This window comes from Myxocyprinus asiaticus, chromosome 48 (assembly GCF_019703515.2).
Source record: "Myxocyprinus asiaticus isolate MX2 ecotype Aquarium Trade chromosome 48, UBuf_Myxa_2, whole genome shotgun sequence".
NCBI lineage: Eukaryota > Metazoa > Chordata > Actinopteri > Cypriniformes > Catostomidae > Myxocyprinus > Myxocyprinus asiaticus.
Window position 1 is genome coordinate 29,710,276 of NC_059391.1, and position 22,823 is coordinate 29,733,098.

At 38.7% G+C, this 22,823-nt stretch overlaps 2 protein-coding genes across 2 annotated transcripts; one reads left to right on the plus strand and one right to left on the minus strand.

Moving 5' to 3' along the window:
* The first annotated feature begins 1,977 nt into the window (after positions 1-1,977).
* On the plus strand, positions 1,978-13,545 carry LOC127437126 (twinfilin-1-like). The gene is made up of 9 exons (XM_051691829.1): positions 1,978-2,094; positions 2,936-3,013; positions 3,440-3,618; positions 5,728-5,823; positions 5,970-6,074; positions 8,633-8,758; positions 11,761-11,911; positions 12,014-12,135; positions 12,243-13,545. The coding sequence occupies exons 1-9, from the start codon at positions 2,070-2,072 to the stop codon at positions 12,414-12,416; spliced, it is 1,056 nt and encodes a 351-aa protein (XP_051547789.1). The 5' UTR covers positions 1,978-2,069; the 3' UTR covers positions 12,417-13,545.
* LOC127437120 (interleukin-1 receptor-associated kinase 4-like) lies at positions 12,685-22,431 on the minus strand. Its single transcript, XM_051691821.1, has 12 exons — positions 22,171-22,431; positions 19,797-19,942; positions 19,518-19,712; positions 19,259-19,419; positions 18,831-18,895; positions 16,142-16,256; positions 15,926-16,035; positions 15,353-15,539; positions 15,116-15,178; positions 14,881-15,039; positions 13,685-13,750; positions 12,685-13,282 (listed from the first exon to the last, which is right to left on the minus strand). Exons 1-11 carry the CDS (start codon positions 22,326-22,328, stop codon positions 13,697-13,699), a joined length of 1,413 nt encoding a protein of 470 aa, XP_051547781.1. The 5' UTR covers positions 22,329-22,431; the 3' UTR covers positions 12,685-13,282; positions 13,685-13,696.
* Positions 22,432-22,823: the final 392 nt, after the last annotated feature.

The following is a 22,823-nucleotide window of genomic DNA, read 5'->3' on the forward strand; positions in this document are numbered from 1 at the left end:
CACGTCTCTCTCTCTCTCTCTCTCTCTCTCTCTCTCTCGCTCTCGCTCTCTCTCTCTCTCTCTCTCTCTCTCTCTCTCTCTCTCTCTCTCTCTCTCTCGCTCTCCCTCTCTCTCTCTCGCTCTCCCTCTCTCTCTCTCCCCCCTCTCTCTCTCTCTCTCTCTCTCTCTCGCTCTCCCTCTCTCTCTCTCGCTCTCTCTCTCTCTCTCTCTCTCTCTCTCTCTCTCCCTCGCTCTCCCTCTCGCTCTCTCTCTCCCCCTCTCTCCCCCTCTCTCGCTCTCCCTCTCTCTCTCTCACTCTCTCTCTCCCCTCTCTCTCGCTCTCCCTCTCTCTCACTCTCTCTCTCCCCCCTCTCTCGCTCTCCCTCTCTCTCGCTCTCCCTCTCTCTCTCTCGCTCTCCCTCTCTCTCGCCCCTCTCTCTCTCTCTCTCTCTCCCTCTCTCTCCCCTCTCTCTCTCTCACTCTCTCTCGCTCTCTCTCCCCTCTCTCTCCCCCTCTCTCTCTATCTCTCCCCCCTCTCTCTCTCTCTCTCCCCCCTCGCTCTCCCTCTCTCTCTCACTCTCTCTCTCCCCCCTCTCTCGCTCTCTCTCTCTATCTCTCCCCCCTCTCTCTCTCTCTCTCCCCCCTCGCTCTCCCTCTCTCTCTCACTCTCTCTCTCCCCCTCTCTCTCTCGCTCTCTCTCTCCCTCTCTCCACCCCTCTCTCTCTCTCACTCTCTCTCGCTCTCTCTCCCCTCTCTCTCGCTCTCTCTCTCTATCTCTCCCCCTCTCTCTCTCTCTCTCCCCCCCCTCGCTCTCACTCTCTCTCTCCCCCTCTCTCTCTCGCTCTCTCTCTCTCTCTCTCCCTCTCTCTCTCTCTCTCTCCCCCCTCGCTCTCCCTCTCTCTCTCACTCTCTCTCTCCCCCTCTCTCGCTCTCCCTCTCTCTCTCGCTCTCCCTCTCTCTCGCCCCCCTCTCTCTCTCTCCCCCCCCCCCCTCAAATTTCCTATTTTTCCAGTTTGTTTTTCCAGAATTGCAAATTCCAAGTTCCCATTTAGTTCCAAATTAATATTGCAATATTTTTCACTGAGCTCACTGACTTTTACAGGTCTAGAAGGTAATTTAATAATATAAATGGCAGTGAATCGTAAAATACACAGGCAGCAAAATCATATTCCGTAAAGCTTGAAACGCGGTCAGCGCATGTTTTACGGCAAATTTCTGCCAATCACAGCTGCGGGTACTTTACCGTCAATTTTACCGTATTTTTCTACCATTATTAAAACATACAGTATGTTAGGTCAGGATTTGACCATTGGTCCCTTCATACTAAACAAAACTTTCCACTAAATAAATAAGTCAAAACTGTAAAAAGATATTAGAAGATCATTTTACGACAGTTCTGCGATTGTTCATGATTGTTTCACATAGGCCACATTCTGCCGGGAGAGTTGCTGGGAAGAGGATTCAGAGTCAGTGGGACAGTCAACACAAATGACCTGATGATTCTTAAACTCTAATCCTCAAATCCTGTCGCATTGTTCCGGACAGCAGCACGCTCCGATGGGTCTGATCATGCCATGCATAGAGAGACCCAGAGCAGATCAGGCACACACCATCAGATTAAATTCAGTCTAATTATTGGACAGTATTTGATTCAATAATTTGGAGATTCACATTAAAAACTCAATAATTCCAGAACAATTTAATGTCTTAAAATTACACTTTGAACCCCAAAAAATATATATTCCTCAAAATAAAAATACAGTTGTGGAGTGGCCTCTTTGACTTCATTCTTTTGCAAATTAAATGTTATTTATGTAAAACTTCTGTGCTCTACAAGAAATGCAACAGAACAAAAACCATTACAATAAAACAAAGTCTCTAACAAAACTGAAATCTAAATAAATCGGACAGAGATTCAAGGTTTTACTACAACAACAGCGTTTTTATTACAACATCATCTTTGCATTCACATCCGCGCATGCGCAGTGGAGGAGGAAGGGCTGATGCGTCAGTCGCGTGACGTCACCGCTGCTCTGCTTCCTCTTCCCGGATTGCGAGTCTTCAAACATCATCCTCGGAGTTAAAAAATAATGTCTCATCAAACTGGTATTCAGGGTAAGAAATTATTTATTTTCATCTTTTATACATCAAAAAGTATTTCCGGAGAATGCACGAGCGCTGTCAGACTCACTGTTTCATTTAGAAAACCAACAAAAAATATTATAAACATCATCTGTCGCTTGGGCTTCACTCAGATCTCAGCTAAGTCACTATAAATCATCTTCATGCGTTGAACTGAGAGTGTTTTCTGAAGGACTGAGCTCTGGTTCGGTGTTCTGTGTGCATGTTTCACTCTCACGAGCGCACGCTCCAGTTCAGACTGCATGCATCTAATAATATCATCAAACTGAGTGCATGACAACACATGCATATTAATGCATATCCCTGTATGTAACATGCTAAGTGTTTGTGCATTCATGTAGTATGTGTATTACTGGGTGGATGCATGTTTGTGATGTCATCAAACTAGCCATACATGCATATTTTACACTACAGAGTGTCCTTGCATGTACAGTATGTAGTATGATCAAATTGAAAGCATATGCATGTATTTAATATAACCATACTTGGTGCATAGACATGAATAGTGCATAGCATGCATTATTAATTAATGCATGGTTGTGTACATGTATGGGATAACATACAATGTATCAATGCTTAAATATAATATTCATAAAACTCAATGCATATCATATAATGCAATGACCAAGCATGGAATAACCAGTCCACTGTTGGTTTATCATATCTGCTTAACATGCATTTTTTATTTACAAAGTTTTTACAGTAATCTAAATAACTCTATATGCACTCTGAGATGTGGGTATTATATGCTTGCAAGTGTTTTTTTTTCTTCTTCTGGCTGTTAAAGTGTGTGTGTGTGTGTTTGGTCTTCTAGCTGCTGAGGAAGTGAAGAATGTTTTCGGCAATGCCAGAAATGGAGATTACAGACTTCTCAAGATCATCATTGAAAATGGTGTGGCTGCACTCATACTGCTGTTCCAACCATCTGCAAGCTAAAAAAAAAAAAATATGATTATTTATAACTACTAGTTGACTGTTGTGGAGTTTTTAATGGCTTTTGAAGGAAATGAAGTAAATGCACATGTGGGAATTAGATGTACACTTATTTTACACACAATAGTGTTTTGAGGAAAAAACGAAACAAAACTGAAAAACAGTGTGTATCATTAATTGACAACGCTGTTAGTAGATTTGGAAACTTACAGAAGGGGAAACCAATTGCCCCAACAGACACAGTAATCAGCCGATAGTCTCAAAATGGCCAAATGCCAGTCAATCAATTGGCAAATATCTGTTCTGGTAAAGTAAAAATCATTTAAAAGGACATGAATAGTGCCCATACTGCATTCTAGTGTCACACACTGTCACATGTTTCCAGAGGAGCTGGTTTTAGGCCTCACCAAACCGCCGTGTCGCAGCTGGGAGGAAGACTACAATTCGCTTTTACTTCCTGTGCTGGATAAAGAGCTGCCCTGCTACATCCTGTACCGACTCGACTCCAAAAACAGTCAGGGACACGAGTGGATCTTCATCGCCTGGTCACCTGACAAATCGCCTGTAAGATAAACACACACAAAATCAACTTTGAGTTTAATTAACATTGAATCATTAGAACCTTTAGCATAGTTAAATGTCATTCTCAGTTAATAATTTCTAAAAGTTCTTAACTAATTGATGGTATGTGATTTGCTGATAAATTGAACATCTCACCCCCCCACCCCCCATTTGCATCCAAATTGCAGTTAATTAGTGGCAAATATTGCAGCAGCGATTGTGCCGGAACACTATTTTTGAAAGGTTCTTTATCGGTTCTTATGTTCATTAAAGGGCTCCTTTCTTCTCAAGAACCGTTTTTGTCTATATGTGGTTCTTTTGAGATGAATAAAGTTCTTAATGTTTCATTAGAGGTTCTTCAGATCCGTCTTTTGGTTTCTAGGTTCTTTAAAGCACCATAAAATTATTTGCGATGTTCTCTGAACATTCTCATACATGTTACGACATGTCAGGGACTTTACACACTGATGTCTGTGTGTTCAAGTGATAAACGCTGATCTAGAATCAGCGGATACTCCCAAATCTTGTGGGAAAAGTCAAACTGATGTTAAGTTTGTTGTAAAAATTTATGTTGCCATCTTCCATCATTAGGTGTTTCTTCAACTTCGGGGTTTTATCACTGTGGTCTTCTAGAAAGTAAAGTCTCGTTAAAACTTTTTTCACACTCTCACTAGTTTATTTGATTTGTCTACTAACAATGTCCAACAGTGTATATACTAGAGATCGACCGATATATTCACTTTACCAATTAATCGGTGCCGATAGTTGCTGTACGAAACTATCGGTTATCAGCAAATATCTATGCCGATAGTTTCTTTTTTTGTTCCTCTGCGCTTCTACATTTAAAGGGATAGTTCACCCAAAAATTAAAATTCTCTCATCATTATCTCACCCTCTTGCCATCCCAGATGTGTCTGACTTTCTTTCTTCACATTCTTTGTGCATATCACCACCTACTGGTCGGGGTTGGTCAAAAGTGGAGTTTTATAGTAAAAAAGGACTTAAATGTTGATCTGTTTCTGACCCACACCTATCATATCACTTCAGAAGACATGGATTAAACCACTGGAGTCTTATGGATCACTTTTATGCTGCTTTTATGTGCTTTTTGGAGCTTCAAAGTTCTGGTCACCATTCACTTGCATTGTATGGACCTACAGAGCTGATATATTCTTCTAAAAATCTTAATGTGTGTTGTGCAGAAGAAAGAAAGTCACACACATCTGGGATAACATGAGGGTGAATAAATGATGAGAGAATTTTCATTTTTGGGTGAACTGTCCCTTTAAGACAGCTTGGTTGTACAATATAACAGCGACCTCTAGAGGTGAAATAAAAACAATCATGTGGGGATTCACTGTATCTAAATCTTTGATCATGACAATATTCATCCATATTTTTATCCTCACTTCAATGCATATTTTATTATTTTAATTAGATAATAAAGTGTTCTATATTGAACCATGAGCATGCAAAGAAAAATGCGACCATATGAAAACATGCCCGTCAGCACATACATCATGTCTCCAACTTCATATCTTGTGAATAAATGAATCTAGTGAAATATACAGTATATATATATATATATATATATATACACACACAAAACCCTTCATCTGGTGAATCTATAGGCTATAAAAAGCTTAATTTGGTAAATGCATTGTACACACAATATATTGTAACAGAGTCAATATACAACAACAATAGAATTATGCAGTATAATAGAACAATAAACTGCATCTTGTTGCCTCTATGTTTGTGCCCATAACAGTAAGGAAAGGGGGGTCTGGGTATCTCAGTGAGTATTGATGCTGACTATCACACCTGGAGTCCCGAGTTCGTATCCAGGGCGTTCTGAGTGACTCCAGTCAGGTCTCCTAAGCAACCAAATTGGCCCGGTTGTTAGGGAGGGTAGTGTCACATGGGGTAACCTCCTCGTGGTCGCTATAATGTGGTTTTAATGAGACCTTCATTTAACAAAAAGAAAAAGTTGAAATCTGTTTGTGTTTTCATACCAGCAGCTCTTGTGTCGTGTGGCTGACAGTCGGTGAGAGTGATTGCACATGGTTTATTTAAACTCCAATCAAACTCTTTTATTTGTTTTCTCTACAGGTGCGGCATAAAATGCTTTATGCAGCCACCAGAGCCACACTTAAGAAGGAGTTTGGACTCGGACACATTAAGGATGAGATTTTCGGCACTGTTAAGGTTCGTAAAACGCAAGTATAACTTTCTAATGATGTAATTATTACGCCTTTTCACTCCCAAACCGTTCACTTAAATGTTGGCAGAGATTTCTCTTTGTACTGTAGCAAACAAAACTCCAAATGTTTTTTCTTCTTGATGTGTGTCAGGATGATGTTTCTCTCAGCGGTTATAAGAAACACGTCACCTCACAGTCCGCTCCTCTACCGCTGACTGCAGCTGAGGAGGAACTACGACAGATTAAACTCAGTGAGGTAACCGTTTTTGCAATAATATATAACATATTCTTTGATCTTTTGACTGATCCTGTGACATCACCATGGAGTTTTGTTTTAATGCTTTATTATAAACAATTAACATACAGATAACATACAGTACACTGTACAGTATGTCACAAGAATGCAAGTCTCGGGGGCCTGGGTAGCTCAGTGGTAAAAGACGCTGACTATCACCCCTGGAGTTCGCTAGTTTGAATCCAGGGCGTGCTGAGTGACTCCAGCCAGATCTCCTAAGCAACCAAAATTGGCCCGGTTGCTAGGGAGGGTAGAGTCACATGGGGTAACCTCCTCGTGGTCGCTATGATGTGGTTCTCGCTCTCGGTGGGACACGTGGTGAGTTGAGCGTGGTTGCGCGGTGGATGGCGTGAAGCCTCCACACGCGCTATGTCTCCGTGGCAACATGCTCAACAAGCCACGTGACCCATGCGTGGGTTGATGGTCTCAGACGCGGAGGCAACTGGGATTCATCCTCTGCCACCCGGATTGAGGCGAGTCACTACGCCACCACGAGGACTTAAAAGCACATTGGGAATTGGGCATTCCAAATTGGGTGAAAAAAACAAAAAAAAATACAAATAAGAATGCAAGTCTTGTATACATTAAGTCAGTATATCAGAATGAGCTTCATTTGTCATGATGACAGAAGCTTCCAGTGCAAATGCAACGGTATATACATACATACAAACGTATACATTTAAACATATATACATATAGTGACATAAAAATAATACATAACGGATAAACAAAGAGAAATATACAATAGAGCAATAATGTTGTTAGAATATTTTGTATACAGATATACAGTTGTGCAGGTGATGTATAGATGAAGAGGTAGGATATGTTAAAGAATATACATGAAATATGGATATAAGTAGGAATGGATGGATTGAATATTGCACATGGTTGTATTGACCAAAGGAATGTAATTGGGGGCAGTTTTAACTGTTCATGAGATGGATAGCCTGAGGGATAAAACCTGATGGTTCTGGTGCTCAGAGCTCTGACGCTGTCGGCCACAAGGCAACTGTTCGAAAAGGTAGTGGGCTGGGTGAACGTGGTCAAGAGTGATTTTACCAGCCCTTTTCATGTCTCTGGATGTGTACAGTTCTAGCAGAGTGGGTAGGGGAGCGCCAATAATCCTCTCAGCAGTCCAAACTGTACTTTGTAGACGTCTGATGTCTGATTTCATAGCTGAACCAAACCAGACAGTTATTGAAGTGCAGAGGACAGACTCAATGACAGCTGAGTAGAACTGTATCAGCAGCGCCTGTGGCAGGTTGAACTTCCTCAACTGGCGAAGTCACATGGAGTCAATGTGTGTCTCCCACTTCAGGTCCTGTGAGATGGTAGTGCCCAGGAACCTGAATGACTCCACTGCTGCCACAGTGCTGTTTAGAATGGTGAGGGGGGTCAGTGTTGGGGTGTTCCTCCTAAAGTCCACTATCATCTCCACCGTTTTGAGTGTGTTCAGCTCAAGGTTGTTTTGACTGCACCAGTGAGCCAGCCGTTCAACCTTCCTTCTGTATGCAGACTCATCGTCATAACGGATGAGGCCGATGACAGTGGTGTCGTCTGCAAACTTCAGGAGCTTGACAGAGGGGTCCTTGGCGGTGCAGTCGTTGGTATACAGGGAGAAGAGTACACATCCCTGGGGGCGCCAGTGCTGATCATACATGTGCTGGAAGTGAATTTCCCGTCTCACTAGCTGCTGCCTATCTGTCATAAAGCTGGTGATCCACTGACAGATAGACATGGGACCTGGGTTAATTTAGTCCATAGGAGAACGGGGATGATGGTGTTGAAAGCAGAACTGAAGTCAACAAATAGTATCCTTGCATAAGTCCCTGGTCTGTCTAGATGTTGCAGTCCCGTGTTGATTGCATCATCCACAGACCTGTTTGTTCAATAGGCAAACTGCAGGGGACCCAGGAAGGGTTCAGTGATGTCCTTCAGGTGGGCCAACAAGTTAGATAAGAAACAAAAAAAAAAAAACGAACAAAGAAGGAAAAAGTAAAAGGGTACATAAATGTCCTTCTAGACAAAATTGGACATTCAGTCTTACTCTTAGTCTTAATATGTGTGAATGTGAAATTTACAAAGAAATAAAATAACCTTAATACTAAAACAAGCATCATCAGTAACATTTCAGTAAAATCTCTTTTACCTTGTTTGCAAGGAAGATTTTTATATTATTATTAGCTTTTACAAACTCAAGACCTTATAAGGGCATGGAGTGAAACACAGTGGCAGGCTTAAAACTGGCCAATCAGACATAAAGATACAGTGCAAACAGGAAGTAGGAGTTTCATTTTCCTTAAAAAGCTGAACAAGTAAAAGAGACCAGTGGCGTGATTAATCTGATATCAGTTCATTTATTGAATGATTTTTTGGGAAGCAGAGTTACAAACACTAAAATATGGCTTGCATTTATTTTTCATGATAACAGAATTTTATAACTTCAGTTGTTTATTAATCACTAATATCGTCTTGTGATCTGCTGTAATGAATCTGTCTCTGTTTCTCTCTCACTGCAGGTTCAGACAGATATCAACGTGAACACTACGAAGCAAACTCTTCAGGGAGTAGCGTTCCCTCTGGACGGAGAGGCCGTCGCTGCATTACAGCAGTTCAAAGACAAGAAACTCAACTATGTCCAGCTGGTGAGGATTTCCGAAAATGTGTTTTCCAGGCACATTTCTACTGAGCCCTTTAGAGGACAGGACGGGACTCTTTTTTTACCTGAAAAAGTTTAGCATGCACTCGCAATACACTTACCATGGTTTAACTACAGTAATATTGTAGTAACTATGAAAAGTGAAAACCATGTTTTTTTGGTGAAAACCATGATTTTAATGCAGAATACTGTATTCATATAGTACCCATAGTTTTACTTTAGATTAACCATGGTTAAACTATACGGTATATCACGGTAATTAACATGCACAATATTGTTATCGTGGGCACTTCAAAATACAGTCAATTATTCTAGATAACCTTTTAGCCAAATTGTTTAGATTTTTCCAGATCACACAGTAGTTTTTATTCCATCAACAAATCGAGATTTACAGCACTGATGTAAACAAACCAGCCAAAGGAGGAATGTAGCCGACCCTTTATCGCCTTCTAATAGGGTTAAGACGGGAGTGTGGAAGTATTTTGGTTTCCATAAAAATGCAGAGGGACTGATGGTTTCCCTTTGTGTAAAACATGCAGCAGAAAAGTGGCAGCGAAACACGGGAACACCTCCAACATGTTTGTGCATTTGCAGGACAATCATTGTGTTTATTTCCAGACAGTTCTGCTCATTTTTGAAAACTGAGAGACAACACTATGAGACAATCAGCTAAGTGACAACTAAGACAACAAAGAAAGGGAACAGTTGTTGTCATTTGCAGATAATGTGGCCATAGTTCGCTAAAACTCCACTAGCTACACAGTAACGTTTGCGTCTCATAGAAACAACTAAAGTACAGTTGGAATCAGATAACACTAAGTCCTGTAATTATTAATGGCAATGTGGCACAATGATAATTCCAATATTAATTTTGAAGTTCCCATACAGTGTGAGTGAATCTGCGGTTATTAAATTTAGCACCTAGCTATATATTAGCAACTGTTGCTATCCAGAAAAACAAACAAACATGCATACTATTGTTGTAGCCTAGGAGCTGGCTTGATAAAATTAGTCTAGACTTCCTTTAACATTAGCTTCAACAAAACAAGTTCTGTACTGATCTGTAATGATTAGTGGCCCTGTGGCATAATGATCATTTAAATATTAAGACGTCAACTAAATGTTATATTTGGTTATGTATCTGTAGCGTTGATGGTAGTTTTTTAAACGTTCAAAGTTCTTCTTTATCTGTTCATTTAAAGGCCAGTGTGGAATTAAAAATGTAATTAAACATGTTATTTAGACAACAACAATAAAGTTGATCTTTCAACCTGTTTTTCTAATGTAATTCAATACTGTGATAATACCGTATACCATGATAAAAGCTTCAGCAATTATCGTGATGTGCAAATTTGATACCGTCACATGCCTACTATGGAATTTGAAGTGAAACCATAATTATGATATTTATTATTATTCAAAATTTTCACTATGAATATCATGGTAAAAATATGATTACTGTAGTAAAGCCATGGTAAATTAATTGAGAACACAAACTATTGCAAGGGCACGCAAAACTTATTTCGAGGGAACGCAAAACTAATGTGAGGGAACGCAAAACTATTGCAAGGAAAAGCAAAACTGATTTTGAGGGAATGCAAAACTTATTTCAATGGAATGCAAAACTTGTTAGAGGGAATGCAAAATATTTTGAGGGAACGCAAAACTAATGCGAGGGAACGCAAAACTGATTTTGATGGAACGCAAAACTTGTTAAAGGGAACAGAAAATATTTTGAGGGAACGCAAAATTATTTTGAGGGAACGCAAAACTGATTTCGAGGGAACGCAAAACTAATGTGAGGGAACGCAAAACTATTGCAAGGAAAAGCAAAACTGATTTTGAGGGAATGCAAAACTTATTTCAATGGAATGCAAAACTTGTTAGAGGGAATGCAAAATATTTTGAGGGAACGCAAAACTAATGCGAGGGAACGCAAAACTGATTTTGATGGAACGCAAAACTTGTTAAAGGGAACGGAAAATATTTTGAGGGAACGCAAAATTATTTTGAGGGAACGCAAAACTGATTTCGAGGGAACGCAAAACTAATGCGAGGGAACACAAAACTGATTTTGATGGAACGCAAAACTTGTTAGAGGGAACGGAAAATATTTTGAGGGAACGCAAAACTTATTTTGAGGGAATGCAAAACTAGTGCGGGGGAACGCAAAACTGAGTTCGAGGGAACGCAAAACTAATGTGAGGGAACGCAAAACTATTGCAAGGAAAAGCAAAACTGATTTTGATGGAACGCAAAACTGATTTTGAGGGAATGCAAAACTTATTTCAATGGGAATGCAAAATATTTTGAGGGAACGCAAAACTAATGCGAGGGAACGCAAAACTGATTTTGATGGAACGCAAAACTTGTTAAAGGGAACGGAAAATATTTTGAGGGAACGCAAAACTGATTTCGAGGGAACGCAAAACTGATTTCGAGGGAATGCAAAACTAATGTGAGGGAACGCAAAATTGATTTTGATGGAATGCAAAACTTATTTTGAGGGAACGGAAAATATTGTGAGGGAACGCAAAACTGATTTCGAGGGAACGGAAAATATTGCGAGGGAACGCAAAACCTATTTTGAGGGAACACAAAACTAGTGCGGGGGAACGCAAAACTGATTCGAGGGAACGCAAAACTGATTTAGATGGAACGCAAAACTAGTTTGAGGGAACGCAAATCTTATTTCGATGGAATGCGAAACTTATTTTGAGGGAATGCGAAACTTATTTTGAGGGAACACAAAACTATTTCAGAAAAAAAATCCCACCGTCATCTGAGGGGTTCTGTAAATTTCTGTAGTAAATGTACATGTTAAAATATTTAATTTGTCGAAAAAATGTGTGTCCAAAATTCCCTTATCCAGTAATCTCCAGACACTGGAAAAGTCTTATTGGTCAGAAGGTGTAGAACATCTGAGAACGATCCGAGATCTTTCTACCTGAACATTTTTCCTCATGCATGTCTGTTGTTTCATGACAGATCATTAATTTCGAGAAGGAGTTGATTATGTTGTCAAACACGGACGCCACAGAAATGAAAGATTTACCCAAGAGAATTCCTAAAGACGCAGCGCGATATCACTTCTTCCTCTACAAACACTCACACGAGGGCGACTACCTGGAGTCTATAGGTACAAACATCAGCAAACAGAAGTTTCTATATGTTTTCAACATAGAAATCTTAAAACGTATGAACTATACATCCTCTAATCCACCGATGATTGTTTTTTCAGTGTTCATTTACTCCATGCCGGGTTATAGCTGTGGAATCAAAGAGCGGATGTTATACTCCAGCTGTAAGAATCCGCTGTTGGAGATGGTGGAGAACAAACTGCACATGGAGGTGGAGAAGAAGGTCAGATCTGTTTGTGACGTGATGTTTCACACTATCGCTTTACTCTGTATTTGATAACTTCATCTGGTGTCTCTCAGTCTAAAGTTTACAGTGTTTTTACTCTTCAGATGGAGATTGATAACGGCGATGAGCTGACGGCTGATTTCCTGTACGACGAGGTTCATCCGAAGCAACACGCGCACAAGCAGGCGTTTGCTAAACCCCGCGGCCCACAGGGCAGGAAGGGTGAACGCAGAATCACGAGGCGGCCCGGAGAGGGCGATGACACCGCCGATGATTAATTGAACATCAACAAACAAAATCAAAGAGGACACGTCTGTACGACACAACACTGTTGAACGTTTATTTTGCATAAAACACCCTCATGAACTATGCACGTTATGACACGAACACGGCCGTTTTCTCAATTTCTGTGGTCCATTTCCTGCTGTTTGAAATACTGTAGAGACGTCAAATTAAGAATTGCGTATTTGTGAAATCAGCAACACTTTTACAATAACACTGCATATGTTAACATTAGTTAAAGCAATCGAAAACATGAACTAAAAATACTTTTAAAGCATTTATTAAAACATAAAAAGGACTTTATTAAAAAGAACAATACACACAAAATATTTACAACAATTGAACTAGTTCTTCAACACATGCAAAGCTGAAATTGTGCAATTATGATCAATGATATTATATATAATTCAGATAAGCATTTGTGACTTTAAACTGTGCCAAATTAACAACAGGTCAGCGAGTCGTTAGACTGACGTAGTTACTGCTGGAACATGAAATGATAAAATGTGAGCTCTACGAACGCCCCCTCATTCCTGAACGATTGTCATTCCTCTTTGTTACATTGTTTTATTTTTCTAGTTTTACCAAACACAAGGGAAATCTAACATCTGTTCTTTTCCATTTTAACACTGTCCTTTTTTTACGACATAAATAAAATTCTCATTGTTTGATAAGATTGTACCAAGACGTTCATTTTTCTATGCAAGTGCTGTTCATGACTGTGATAACCGTGGTCTCTTATCTTGTTTTGCCGTGTTGTTTCTCTGATTTCCCCGTCGTCCTCAGAGGTGCTGACCATGAATTTCATTACGATGGAGGCAGTTCAGAATGCAGAGCGAATGTTTATCGTTTGAGGCTGTGGCTAAAAAGGAAGACAGAAATATGTGAATTTAAATGATTCACCAAATTTGGGGTCTGTGGGGTCAGGGGTCACAACAGGTCAGATTGAGTATTATTTGTCTACTGAAAGTCATTTGGCAAACACTGTTTCACATCTGGACTGTGACAGCAGCCGCTCTTGAGTTTCATATGTAGCTGTATGTGATACATCATGTGTACATATGTCTTCAAATAACCCTCGCTGTACAACTTGTGTTTTTTAAATAAAATATTTAAGCAATTGAATGGATTGTTCTTTATTATGTAGTGCTGGTGATATTCACTGGAAATTCAGGATCATATTAAACCATCTTTAAATAAAAAGCTATCTGTGGCTAAAATTTTACAGGATTGTACATTAAATGTAGATTTAATGTGGATTTACCGTGAGCAGCTCTCATCCAGAGCTCTGGGAATGTTTACGATGAAGATCCTCCAACTCAGATACAACCTTTCAATAAATAAATAGCAGAAAATACTGGGTTTGTATATATTTAACACTATAAAGCAACCTAAAAAGATACTTGTCCTATGTACTGGTAAATATATATATTTTATTTGTTATTGATTGCTAAATGTAAAATAAAGTGTTTTAACAAAAGCGTCCATGTTCAATTGTCAATTTTACAACAAACCCTACCCAATCTTAAATATAAAGCTAAATATCAAATATACAGTGCACGTAAATCTTTAAATAAGATGTTTTATATACAGTACATTTTATATACAATATATATATATATATATATATATATATATACACAGTATATACAGGGGACCTTCTTACTATGTACATTACGAAAATATTAATTTGACTAATTATATTTTATTAGTTTTTATATAATTTGTCACAATTTAGCTTTTTAAAAATGAACAAATCCATGTATTCCATCAATAAGTATAACAATCTATTGCATATATTATATATATTTTTTTACATGTTGTTTACTTAAATAATTTGTACTATTTACAAGTATTCACATTGATTAGTTGAACATGTCCTAAAAACCGGTACTGTCTCTTTAAGAAAACCGGCAGTTCTGTAAATGAGCACACATTAACGAGAGAGACTCGATCGGCTTTACCTCATCTGTGCTATGTTTGATTTAGAAATAAATGTTTCTTTTTCAGTTGTTTTTATCAACAACTGACTGTAAAGGACAGAAAGAATATTAAAAAAACGACAAATTATTCAATGATATATGGATTGTGCGAATCTCGGCTTTGGACACACATTACACAGAACGAGTCAAACCAAACTGTACTGTTGTACTGAACTGTACTGAACTTCTAGCCTTTTCTACTCAATCACTGCTGAGTGAAATCTGAACATTTACCAGCTTGTGAAGAATCAGACATTTTAGTCGTATAGCACTAAATTTGGTAGCAAATGCGAGTGAGCTCCGCATAGCGTAAAAGATCGATCTTGAGATTTAAGAATCAATATCGATATAGTTCAAATGAAGATAGCAATGCATCAGGAAAATCTATGTTTTTACACAGTCCTAATATATACTGTTTATATATACGTAATGTCAAATCTACATCAAATTAAAATAAATATACATTATATAAACACACCTCTTTGATTGTGGGTCTTTTGTTTTTCTTTTCACAGAGACATTGAGATGAAACGTCATACATCTGCTCCACCTCCTCCATCATCCAACCCTTCATCTTCTGATCAATAAACTCCTCCAAAGAGATCTCCTCATCATCGATTTCATCCTTCATCTCCATCTGAAATACACACAATGTGAAGGACATGGATAGTTTGCCGCTGTTTAGAAGATCTTCTGACTGAACGTTCACTGACCAGTAGTTTTGGATCACGACTTTCATCAACCGGAGGAAGTCCAGACAGAATTTCCAGCAACACCTGCAAAATAAAACACAACATAAACAAAATTAAATAAGACATCAATGTAAAACTAACGTCTCAGAACGGAGAATGAGAAAATTATGAATTTTCCATTTCAGGTAACCCATGTCTTGAATGTGTTAATATGAATGTCAACAAACACAGTGGATGATCAGAGCGGGCGTAACGTACCACCCCAAAGCTAAAGATGTCTGATTTCGGCGTGATCTCTCCTCTCAGAGCTTCCTGCGCCATGTACGCTGTAGTACCCACAATTCTCTGCGTCATGACCGTTGAGTTCGACTGTTTGGCTGAAGCTCGCGTCAAACCGAAGTCAGAGATCTTTGGTACAAAGTTTTCGTTCAACAAGATATTTGCGCTGTTAAACAGATGGAATAACATTTATTCTTTTCAATAGATCTTTCAATAGTATGAGATGTTGCATAGTGGTTAAAGATCTGGGCTGGTAACATAAAGGTTGTAGGTTCAAACCCAGTATAATAGTTTTTTGTCTAAATGTTTAAATACTCTCTGGCATCCTGATTTAAAGTTCAGAATCAACTATCAGTGCTCCAATGTTAGTTTGACTTCCTCAAGAGTGTACTGCCGCTAATGATACGTAATCTAGATTCTTATAAAATGTTGTTTATTATTCAATAGTATATCTTCAATAGGGTTCTGTGTGTTAATGAATGCAAGCAAATACTAACAATAGAAAATTCATCTAAAAATAAACAAATTGGTACATTTTGGTCTGACACAGACCTCTTCACATCGCGATGAATATGATTATTATGATGCAGATACTCCAGACCTCTGGCTGTTCCCATGGCGACAGAACATCTTGTGTGCCACGAGAGAGGAGCACTTCCTTCCTGTAAGAAAAATGTTCAGCACCGGAATCAACACAAGCTTGGCTTTGGGGCCCTGGGTGATATTTTTATATTTATATTGAGTTTATTTGTCAGATTCTTTGTTTACCAAACACGCCAGTCGATCGAGCAGCGATCCATTGGGCATATACGCGTACACCAAACATAGATGTTGCCCGTCGCTGGAGTACCCAACCATATTCACCAGATTCTCATGTTTCAGGCTGTCAGAGAAGGGGAAAATAATCTTATCACTTCGTTGCCTTGACAAAGCTTTGTCTGAAAGTTTGAAACTAGTTTTGAATGTTTGAAGTTCGATGGCTGTAGAGAGCAACTTAAAGCAGATCAAAGGCCTTTTGTTTACATTTAAATGTTTGACAGCTGGAGTTTGAATTCATGAACATTCCGTTGGCCTGTTTGAACATTCCGTCAATGTAAGTCGATGTAATATTTGATCGTCAGCTGTGCGAAAGCCACAAGTCCAATCAGTTAGAAAAGACACAGCATACTACTTCAGAACAGTCTGAAGGCTTGTACCAAATTTGGTGGATGTAGCTTGAAAGCTTCAGGAGGAATAAGTGGCATTAACGTTTGGTCTCGGTTTAGGGATTTTGAAAAATCCTAAACAATGTCTGTAGAATAACAGTATGTTGGCTTTGTCAAGCCAACGTAACAAGCAGAAAAATACATGCAAACACAAATACTGGGTAATTTAGTCTATTTTTATTTTTGGGGGGGATTTTTCCCCTTTTTCTCCCAATTTGGAAATGCCCAAATCACAATGTGCTTTTAAGTCCTCGTGGTTGTGCAGTGATTCGCCTCAGTCCGGGTGGCAGAGGAAGAATCCCAGTTGCCTCCGCGTCTGAGATCGTCAATCTGCGCATCTTATCACGTGGCTTGTTGAGTGCGTTGCCACGGAGATATAGCATGTGTGGAGGCTTCACGCCATCCACCGCGGCAACCACGCTCAACTCACCACGCGCCCCACCGAGAACGGACCACATTATAGTGATCACGAGGAGGTTACCCCATGTGATTCTACCCTCCCTAGCAACTGGGCCAATTTGGTTGCTTAGGAGACCTGGCTGGAGTCACTCAGCATGCCCTGGGATTCGAACTAGCGAACTCCAGGGGTGGTAGCCAGTGTCTTTACCACTGAGCTACCCAGGCCCCCAATTTAGTCTATTTTTAATTTGATTACAAGTATGAATTAATTAGAAATTGTTTTACTGATAGATTACATTTTTAATGACTAATAAATAGGACTACATTTAAGATCAACATTTTGTTATAAATCGTTCTTTCGTTTCATCTGCCATCTTGGACCAATTTCTTTCACTAAACTTGACAATGCATTCTGGGATTGTTTTCGCCATGAAATATTGATGTAATGCTGCCTTAGAAATCGGTCATAAAATGGTATGAGCTTTAGACGGAAGCATAATCTCAGAGAGCACATGTACATCTCTGAGATGTCTGTTTAAGATCTTCTTATCTGGAAAGCATCACAATCTAATTAACATCTGATAAAGGTCTTAAAAAGATCAGATTTATAAACATTCTAAATCATAAACGTCTCAAAGACATCTGCTGAATGCCTAATTGACATCCGAGAGGAAACGTCTTTTAGACATATTACAGATGACCAAGTAACCTAAAAAAATACGTCTTCCAGATGTAAACACACACATCAAATAGACATCTGGGTGATGAATCCCAGAGAGCACACGTACATCTCCAAAATGTCTGTTTTAGATCCTTTCATCTGGAAAGCATCACAATCTAATTAACATCTGATAAAGGTTTTAAGACCTTTATCAGATTTACAAATGTTCTAAATAATAAACGTCTCAAACACATCTGCTGAAAGTCTTACTGACATCAGAGACATACATATTGACATATTGTATATTAGCAAACAATGTTAAAAATACCTATTTCAGATGTAAACACACACATCAAATAGATGTCTAGGTGATGTACGTGTGCTATCAGGGATGTTGCTGCCTATGTACATTTTGGAACAGTTTTGCGCCGGCAGCTAAGATTAGAAGTCATCCGATAGTGGATTTTGCCGATACCGATATCTAATGTGGTAACAGATTAATCGGCCGATTGTTTTTAAAATCAACGTATGATGATATGAGACTGTTAAAAAAAACTTTCTTAGTCTTTCCTTACTATGACAGGCACAAACATAGAGATAGCAAGAGTCAAAAATGAATAAAATCTTAGATGCAGTTGATTGTGAAACAAAAATTAAGATTTTAAGCGTAATGCGGGACTCTTAACAAGCCCCAAATACATGTACTTATTTCAGGACTCTTATTTTGAAATGACAGACACTAGGCTCTGTTACAATGCTTAATTTTTTTTAACCAAATTTAGCTTTTTATAGCCTAAATATTCACCAGATTAAGGATTGTATATATACATACATATATACAAGATGAGTTTTTTTTATTATTGTTTACAAGAAATGTGTAAGACATAATGTGATCTATATAATCAAAATAACGAAATTTGCATTGAAGTGAGGATAAAAATATGGATAAATATTGTCTGTCAGTGATTGTTTTTCTTTCTCCTTTTTAACAACTATCGGCATAGATTTTTGGCCGATAATGATAGTTCCAAAAAGCAATTATTGGTACCGATATATCGGTCAACCTCTACATAAGATGCCTTAAAATGCTGTCTAGATAGGCAGTTCACTAGATTTTGGAACAAAGTCAACCTCGTGAATGACTAAAAGCACCAAAGAAATTTTTGATAGAGACAAAACTTTTGATTTTTACCTCCTCAGTGTTTGAATCTCTTGATCAAACTGAGTCTTGAGGTCTTCAGGAGAGCCGTCGTCCAACTAAAACATTCAAACAAACACCTTGATCAAACCGATTTAATTTAACCAATATGTGTTGCAAGACACGTTTAAAATGTTCTTAAATAATAGTCACAGCCTACTGTCATTCAAGAGTCCATATGAAATCAAAACTGACCCTATATTTACTTTCTTAACACACATTAATGTAACTACTTTCATTTTTTGTGACATCATCAAGCCCTCTTAATTTTCAAGTGACACTGAATGTCATGTTTTACATTGCAAAAGTAAAATGCGTTAGCAAATGTTGTTTCATATTGACTTTAAGAATTGTTAATATATGCTGACTTTTTCTTATATCACAGAGTGCTACTGAGTTGTCTGTCATGTGTGTTAACTCACAGGGTTCAGTTTTTTCACGGCTACATGCGTGTTACCAATGATTCCTCTGAATACGATGCCAAACCCGCCAGCACCCAGTTGACACCCTCCTTCTGACAGCGGACGATCATCCCAGTTCCCCGTGATCGCCGTCAGTTTGCGATAAGTGAAGGTGTAGAAACCTGATTAGGAGAATAAAACACTCATGATGCCACTTTACAAAAAATCTAGTACCTGAAATAACTAGAGTGCATGAAAGCTGGCCATAAGTTGACCGTACAATCGACTCTGTGAAACTCTGAACTCTCTGAGTTCTCCTCGGGTCTGCTGGTGCTGTCCGGCTCCATCACAGCTGTGCTGACTTCATCCATGGGTTTAGTCACCTCAGGACGCACACAGGGCTGCAGGCACGCCGGGAACGGAGGAAGCACTTCCTCAAACTGCAGTGTGGAGACTGACGCTGCCGCGCTCGAGTCTGATTTCAAAAGAAAAAATCATTGAGAGTAACAGATATCAATGGATACACATTGCAGATAGACAGATCTTCAGATCAACGCACCTGGCAGGAGGACACTGACCGCAGCGAACAGCTTGTGTCGGGTCAGAATCTTCACCAGATCTCCAACGGTGCAGTTTGTGGTTCCCCAGTCAAACAGCATCTCTGTGGTGGGACTCTTTCCTTGCACTACTGCTGCTTCAAAACGCCTGAAATCACACACAAAATCATCAAATGTCTGTCTTTATGACATTATATGCTGTTTATTTCCCATTTGTATTTTGATTATTTTATAAATTACATTTACCCTACCGGTCAAAAGTTAGAACACACTGGACTGAATATTTGTTTCTCATGATCTTACAACATTTAGCGCTTGAAATTCATATAAACTGGGGCTACTTATGAATGTCTATAAACAGAAAAACTCAAATAAAACATATTTTTCATTTATTTAACAGTTTTTTGGTCACTACATAATTTTTGAAGTCTTATTTTATTGTTTTGATATATATTATATATATATAAACATCTTTGGTCACTACAAAGTTTCCAACTTTGTTATTTCAGAATAATGTGAAGGTCGGTCCAAGCTTGATTGATTTATACTCTTTTAAATGTTATATTTTGTATAAATTGTGAATACTTTTTATTTATTTATTTTATTATGTAACTAGTCCTACTCGACCCGCTCCGAATGGGATTCGAACCAGCGTCTCTGGCGTGGGAGGTGGGCTTGCTAACAAGGAGGCTACAGCCTCTAGCGTCAGTCGCTAGTGCGCCTGTTGAGACCAGGGGAGTGAGGTTTAGACACTGCACAGCTACCTACCAGCTTGCTCCCGTTACACTCACTCCCCTAAACCTCACTCACATCCGGGTCACGGCACCACTGTAACCGGTCCTACTCGACCTGCTCCGAGTGGGATTCGAACTGGAGTCTTCAGCATGGGAGGTGGGCACGCTACAGCCTCTAGCGTCAGTCACTAGTCCGCCTGTTGAGGCCAAGGGAGTGAGGTTTACACACTGCACAGCTACCTACCAGCTGGCTCCCGTTACACTCACCCCCCTAAACCTCACTCACATCCGGGTCACGGCACCACTGTAACCTACTCGACCCAATCTGAGTGGGATTCGAACCGGGGTCTTCAGCATGGGAGGTGGGCACGCTAACAAGGAGTCTAAAGGCTACAGCCTCTAGCGTCAGTCGCTAGTCCGCCTGTTGAGGCCAAGGGAGTGAGGTTTACACACTGCACAGCTACCTACCAGATGGCTCCCGTTACATTCACCCCCCTAAACCTCACTCGCATCTGGGTCACGGCACCACTGTAACCGGTCCTACTCGACCTGCTCCGAGTCGGATTTGAACCGGGGTCTTCAGCATGGGAGGCGGACATGCTAACAAGCCAGGGGAGTGAGGTTTACACACTGCACTGCTACTGTACCTACCAGCCGTCTACCGTTACAATTACTTCTATCATTAATGTTTAAATAATATTTATTGACATTTTAAATTTTCAAATTATTCTTAATATAAGTTTGTCTATATAAACTATACAAAATATGAATTTTTTTTCTATGTCCATTTTTTGGAGGTTTTAAAATGTTTGGTCTCTACGTTCAATACTTCCATTTGTGTTATTTCAAAGTTTTGAGTTCTTTACTATTATAAATATTAATATTAAAGAATGTGTAGATGTCTCCAAACTTTTGAAAAAATTTTTTAACATGTTAATTATATATTTTATATAAATTGTGTATATTTTCTAGTTTATTTACTACTATTACTAATATATATATATATATATATTTATATATACACACTACCGGTCAAAAGTTTTGAAACACTTGACTGAAATGTTTCTCATGATCTTAAAAAATCTTTTGATCTGAAGGCGTATGCTTAAATGTTTGAAATTAGTTTTGAAGACAAAACTATAATTGTGCCACCACATAAATTTATTTCATTATAAATGTAAAATGTAATTAAAAAAAAAAAGTTTTTGAAATTGATGACTTGGACCAAATAATAAAGAAAAGCAGTAAGTGTTTCAAAACTTTTGACCTAGTGTATATAATGATATTTTTAATATGTCATTTTTTCCATTTTTGGTCATAGCTCCAATACTTCCTGTATTTTATAGTTTTGATGAATTTACTGTACTTATAAAATGTGGAAATGTTTAATTATAAAGAATGAGAAGGTGTGTCCAAGCTTGACTAATTTATCCACAATTAAACTGTATATTTTATATAAACTGTGTATTTATTGTATTAGTTTTATATATTTTCATCAATGTATTTATATTTACATAATATTAATATAATATTGATTATTATCTACACCCGCTTATCCTATGTAGGGGCAAGGTAGATTTTAATTGACTAATTTATACATAAGTAATATATGAAATTAGACCAGTGTGTGTCACAGCTCTACCTGATGTGTAACTGTGTGTATCTGGGTTCTCCTGTGGGTTTGTTGATGTCCATCATGACGGTTCTCCATGTGTTCTGAGGATCCAGAAGATCCGACAGTTTCCTCAGTATGGAGAACCGGAGCTTCCGAACCGGCGTGTCCAACGTTACGTCACTCATCCTGATCTTTCACAGTGTCGATATCAATCTATCTGTCTTAATAGTTTCGCACAAGTTCTTTATGTTTTTCCCTGATTGAGAAACTTCCTCCATCTGTTGTCATTTCCTTCATACAACATCCGCCTTAAACTGAAACCAATTGAAAGTACGTGGAAAAGTGCAAACAGAGATGACCAAGCATCACCGTGGGATAGTTTCAAACTTAACACTTTTATATAATAAAAACACAATTAAATGTCTGTTTCAGGTAAAACACAAAGTTTGTTTGTCCTCCATTGTGTCGCATTCAAATCTCATTCTGGTCTTGTTTGAGACATTTGAACACTAGAATATATATATAATCTTTTTTTTTTTTAATCTGTCATTTTCATAAATCCTTAACTGAGGTAAAAATGGAAATACGCCGCATATATTTGTATAAAACCATTAAATTAAGCGCCTTAGTCGGTAATCACAAATAACTGCGATTGGTCCATCCTGACAGCGCTGAGAAAA

Bases quoted from the DNA above. Each gene is read 5' to 3' on its own strand.
- LOC127437126 (XM_051691829.1), top strand. From the start codon at position 2,070: ATGTCTCATCAAACTGGTATTCAGG. The intron at 5,824-5,969 runs GTTCGTAAAACG...GATGTGTGTCAG, and splicing joins AGATTTTCGGCACTGTTAAG to GATGATGTTTCTCTCAGCGG. The intron at 11,912-12,013 runs GTACAAACATCA...TTGTTTTTTCAG, and splicing joins CGACTACCTGGAGTCTATAG to TGTTCATTTACTCCATGCCG.
- LOC127437120 (XM_051691821.1), bottom strand. From the start codon at position 22,328: ATGAGTGACGTAACGTTGGACACGCCGGTTCGGAAGCTCCGGTTCTCC. The intron at 19,943-22,170 runs GTAGAGCTGTGA...GTGTGATTTCAG, and splicing joins TACACACAGTTACACATCAG to GCGTTTTGAAGCAGCAGTAG. The intron at 18,896-19,258 runs GTGAGTTAACAC...TGAATGTTTTAG, and splicing joins CCGTGAAAAAACTGAACCCT to TTGGACGACGGCTCTCCTGA.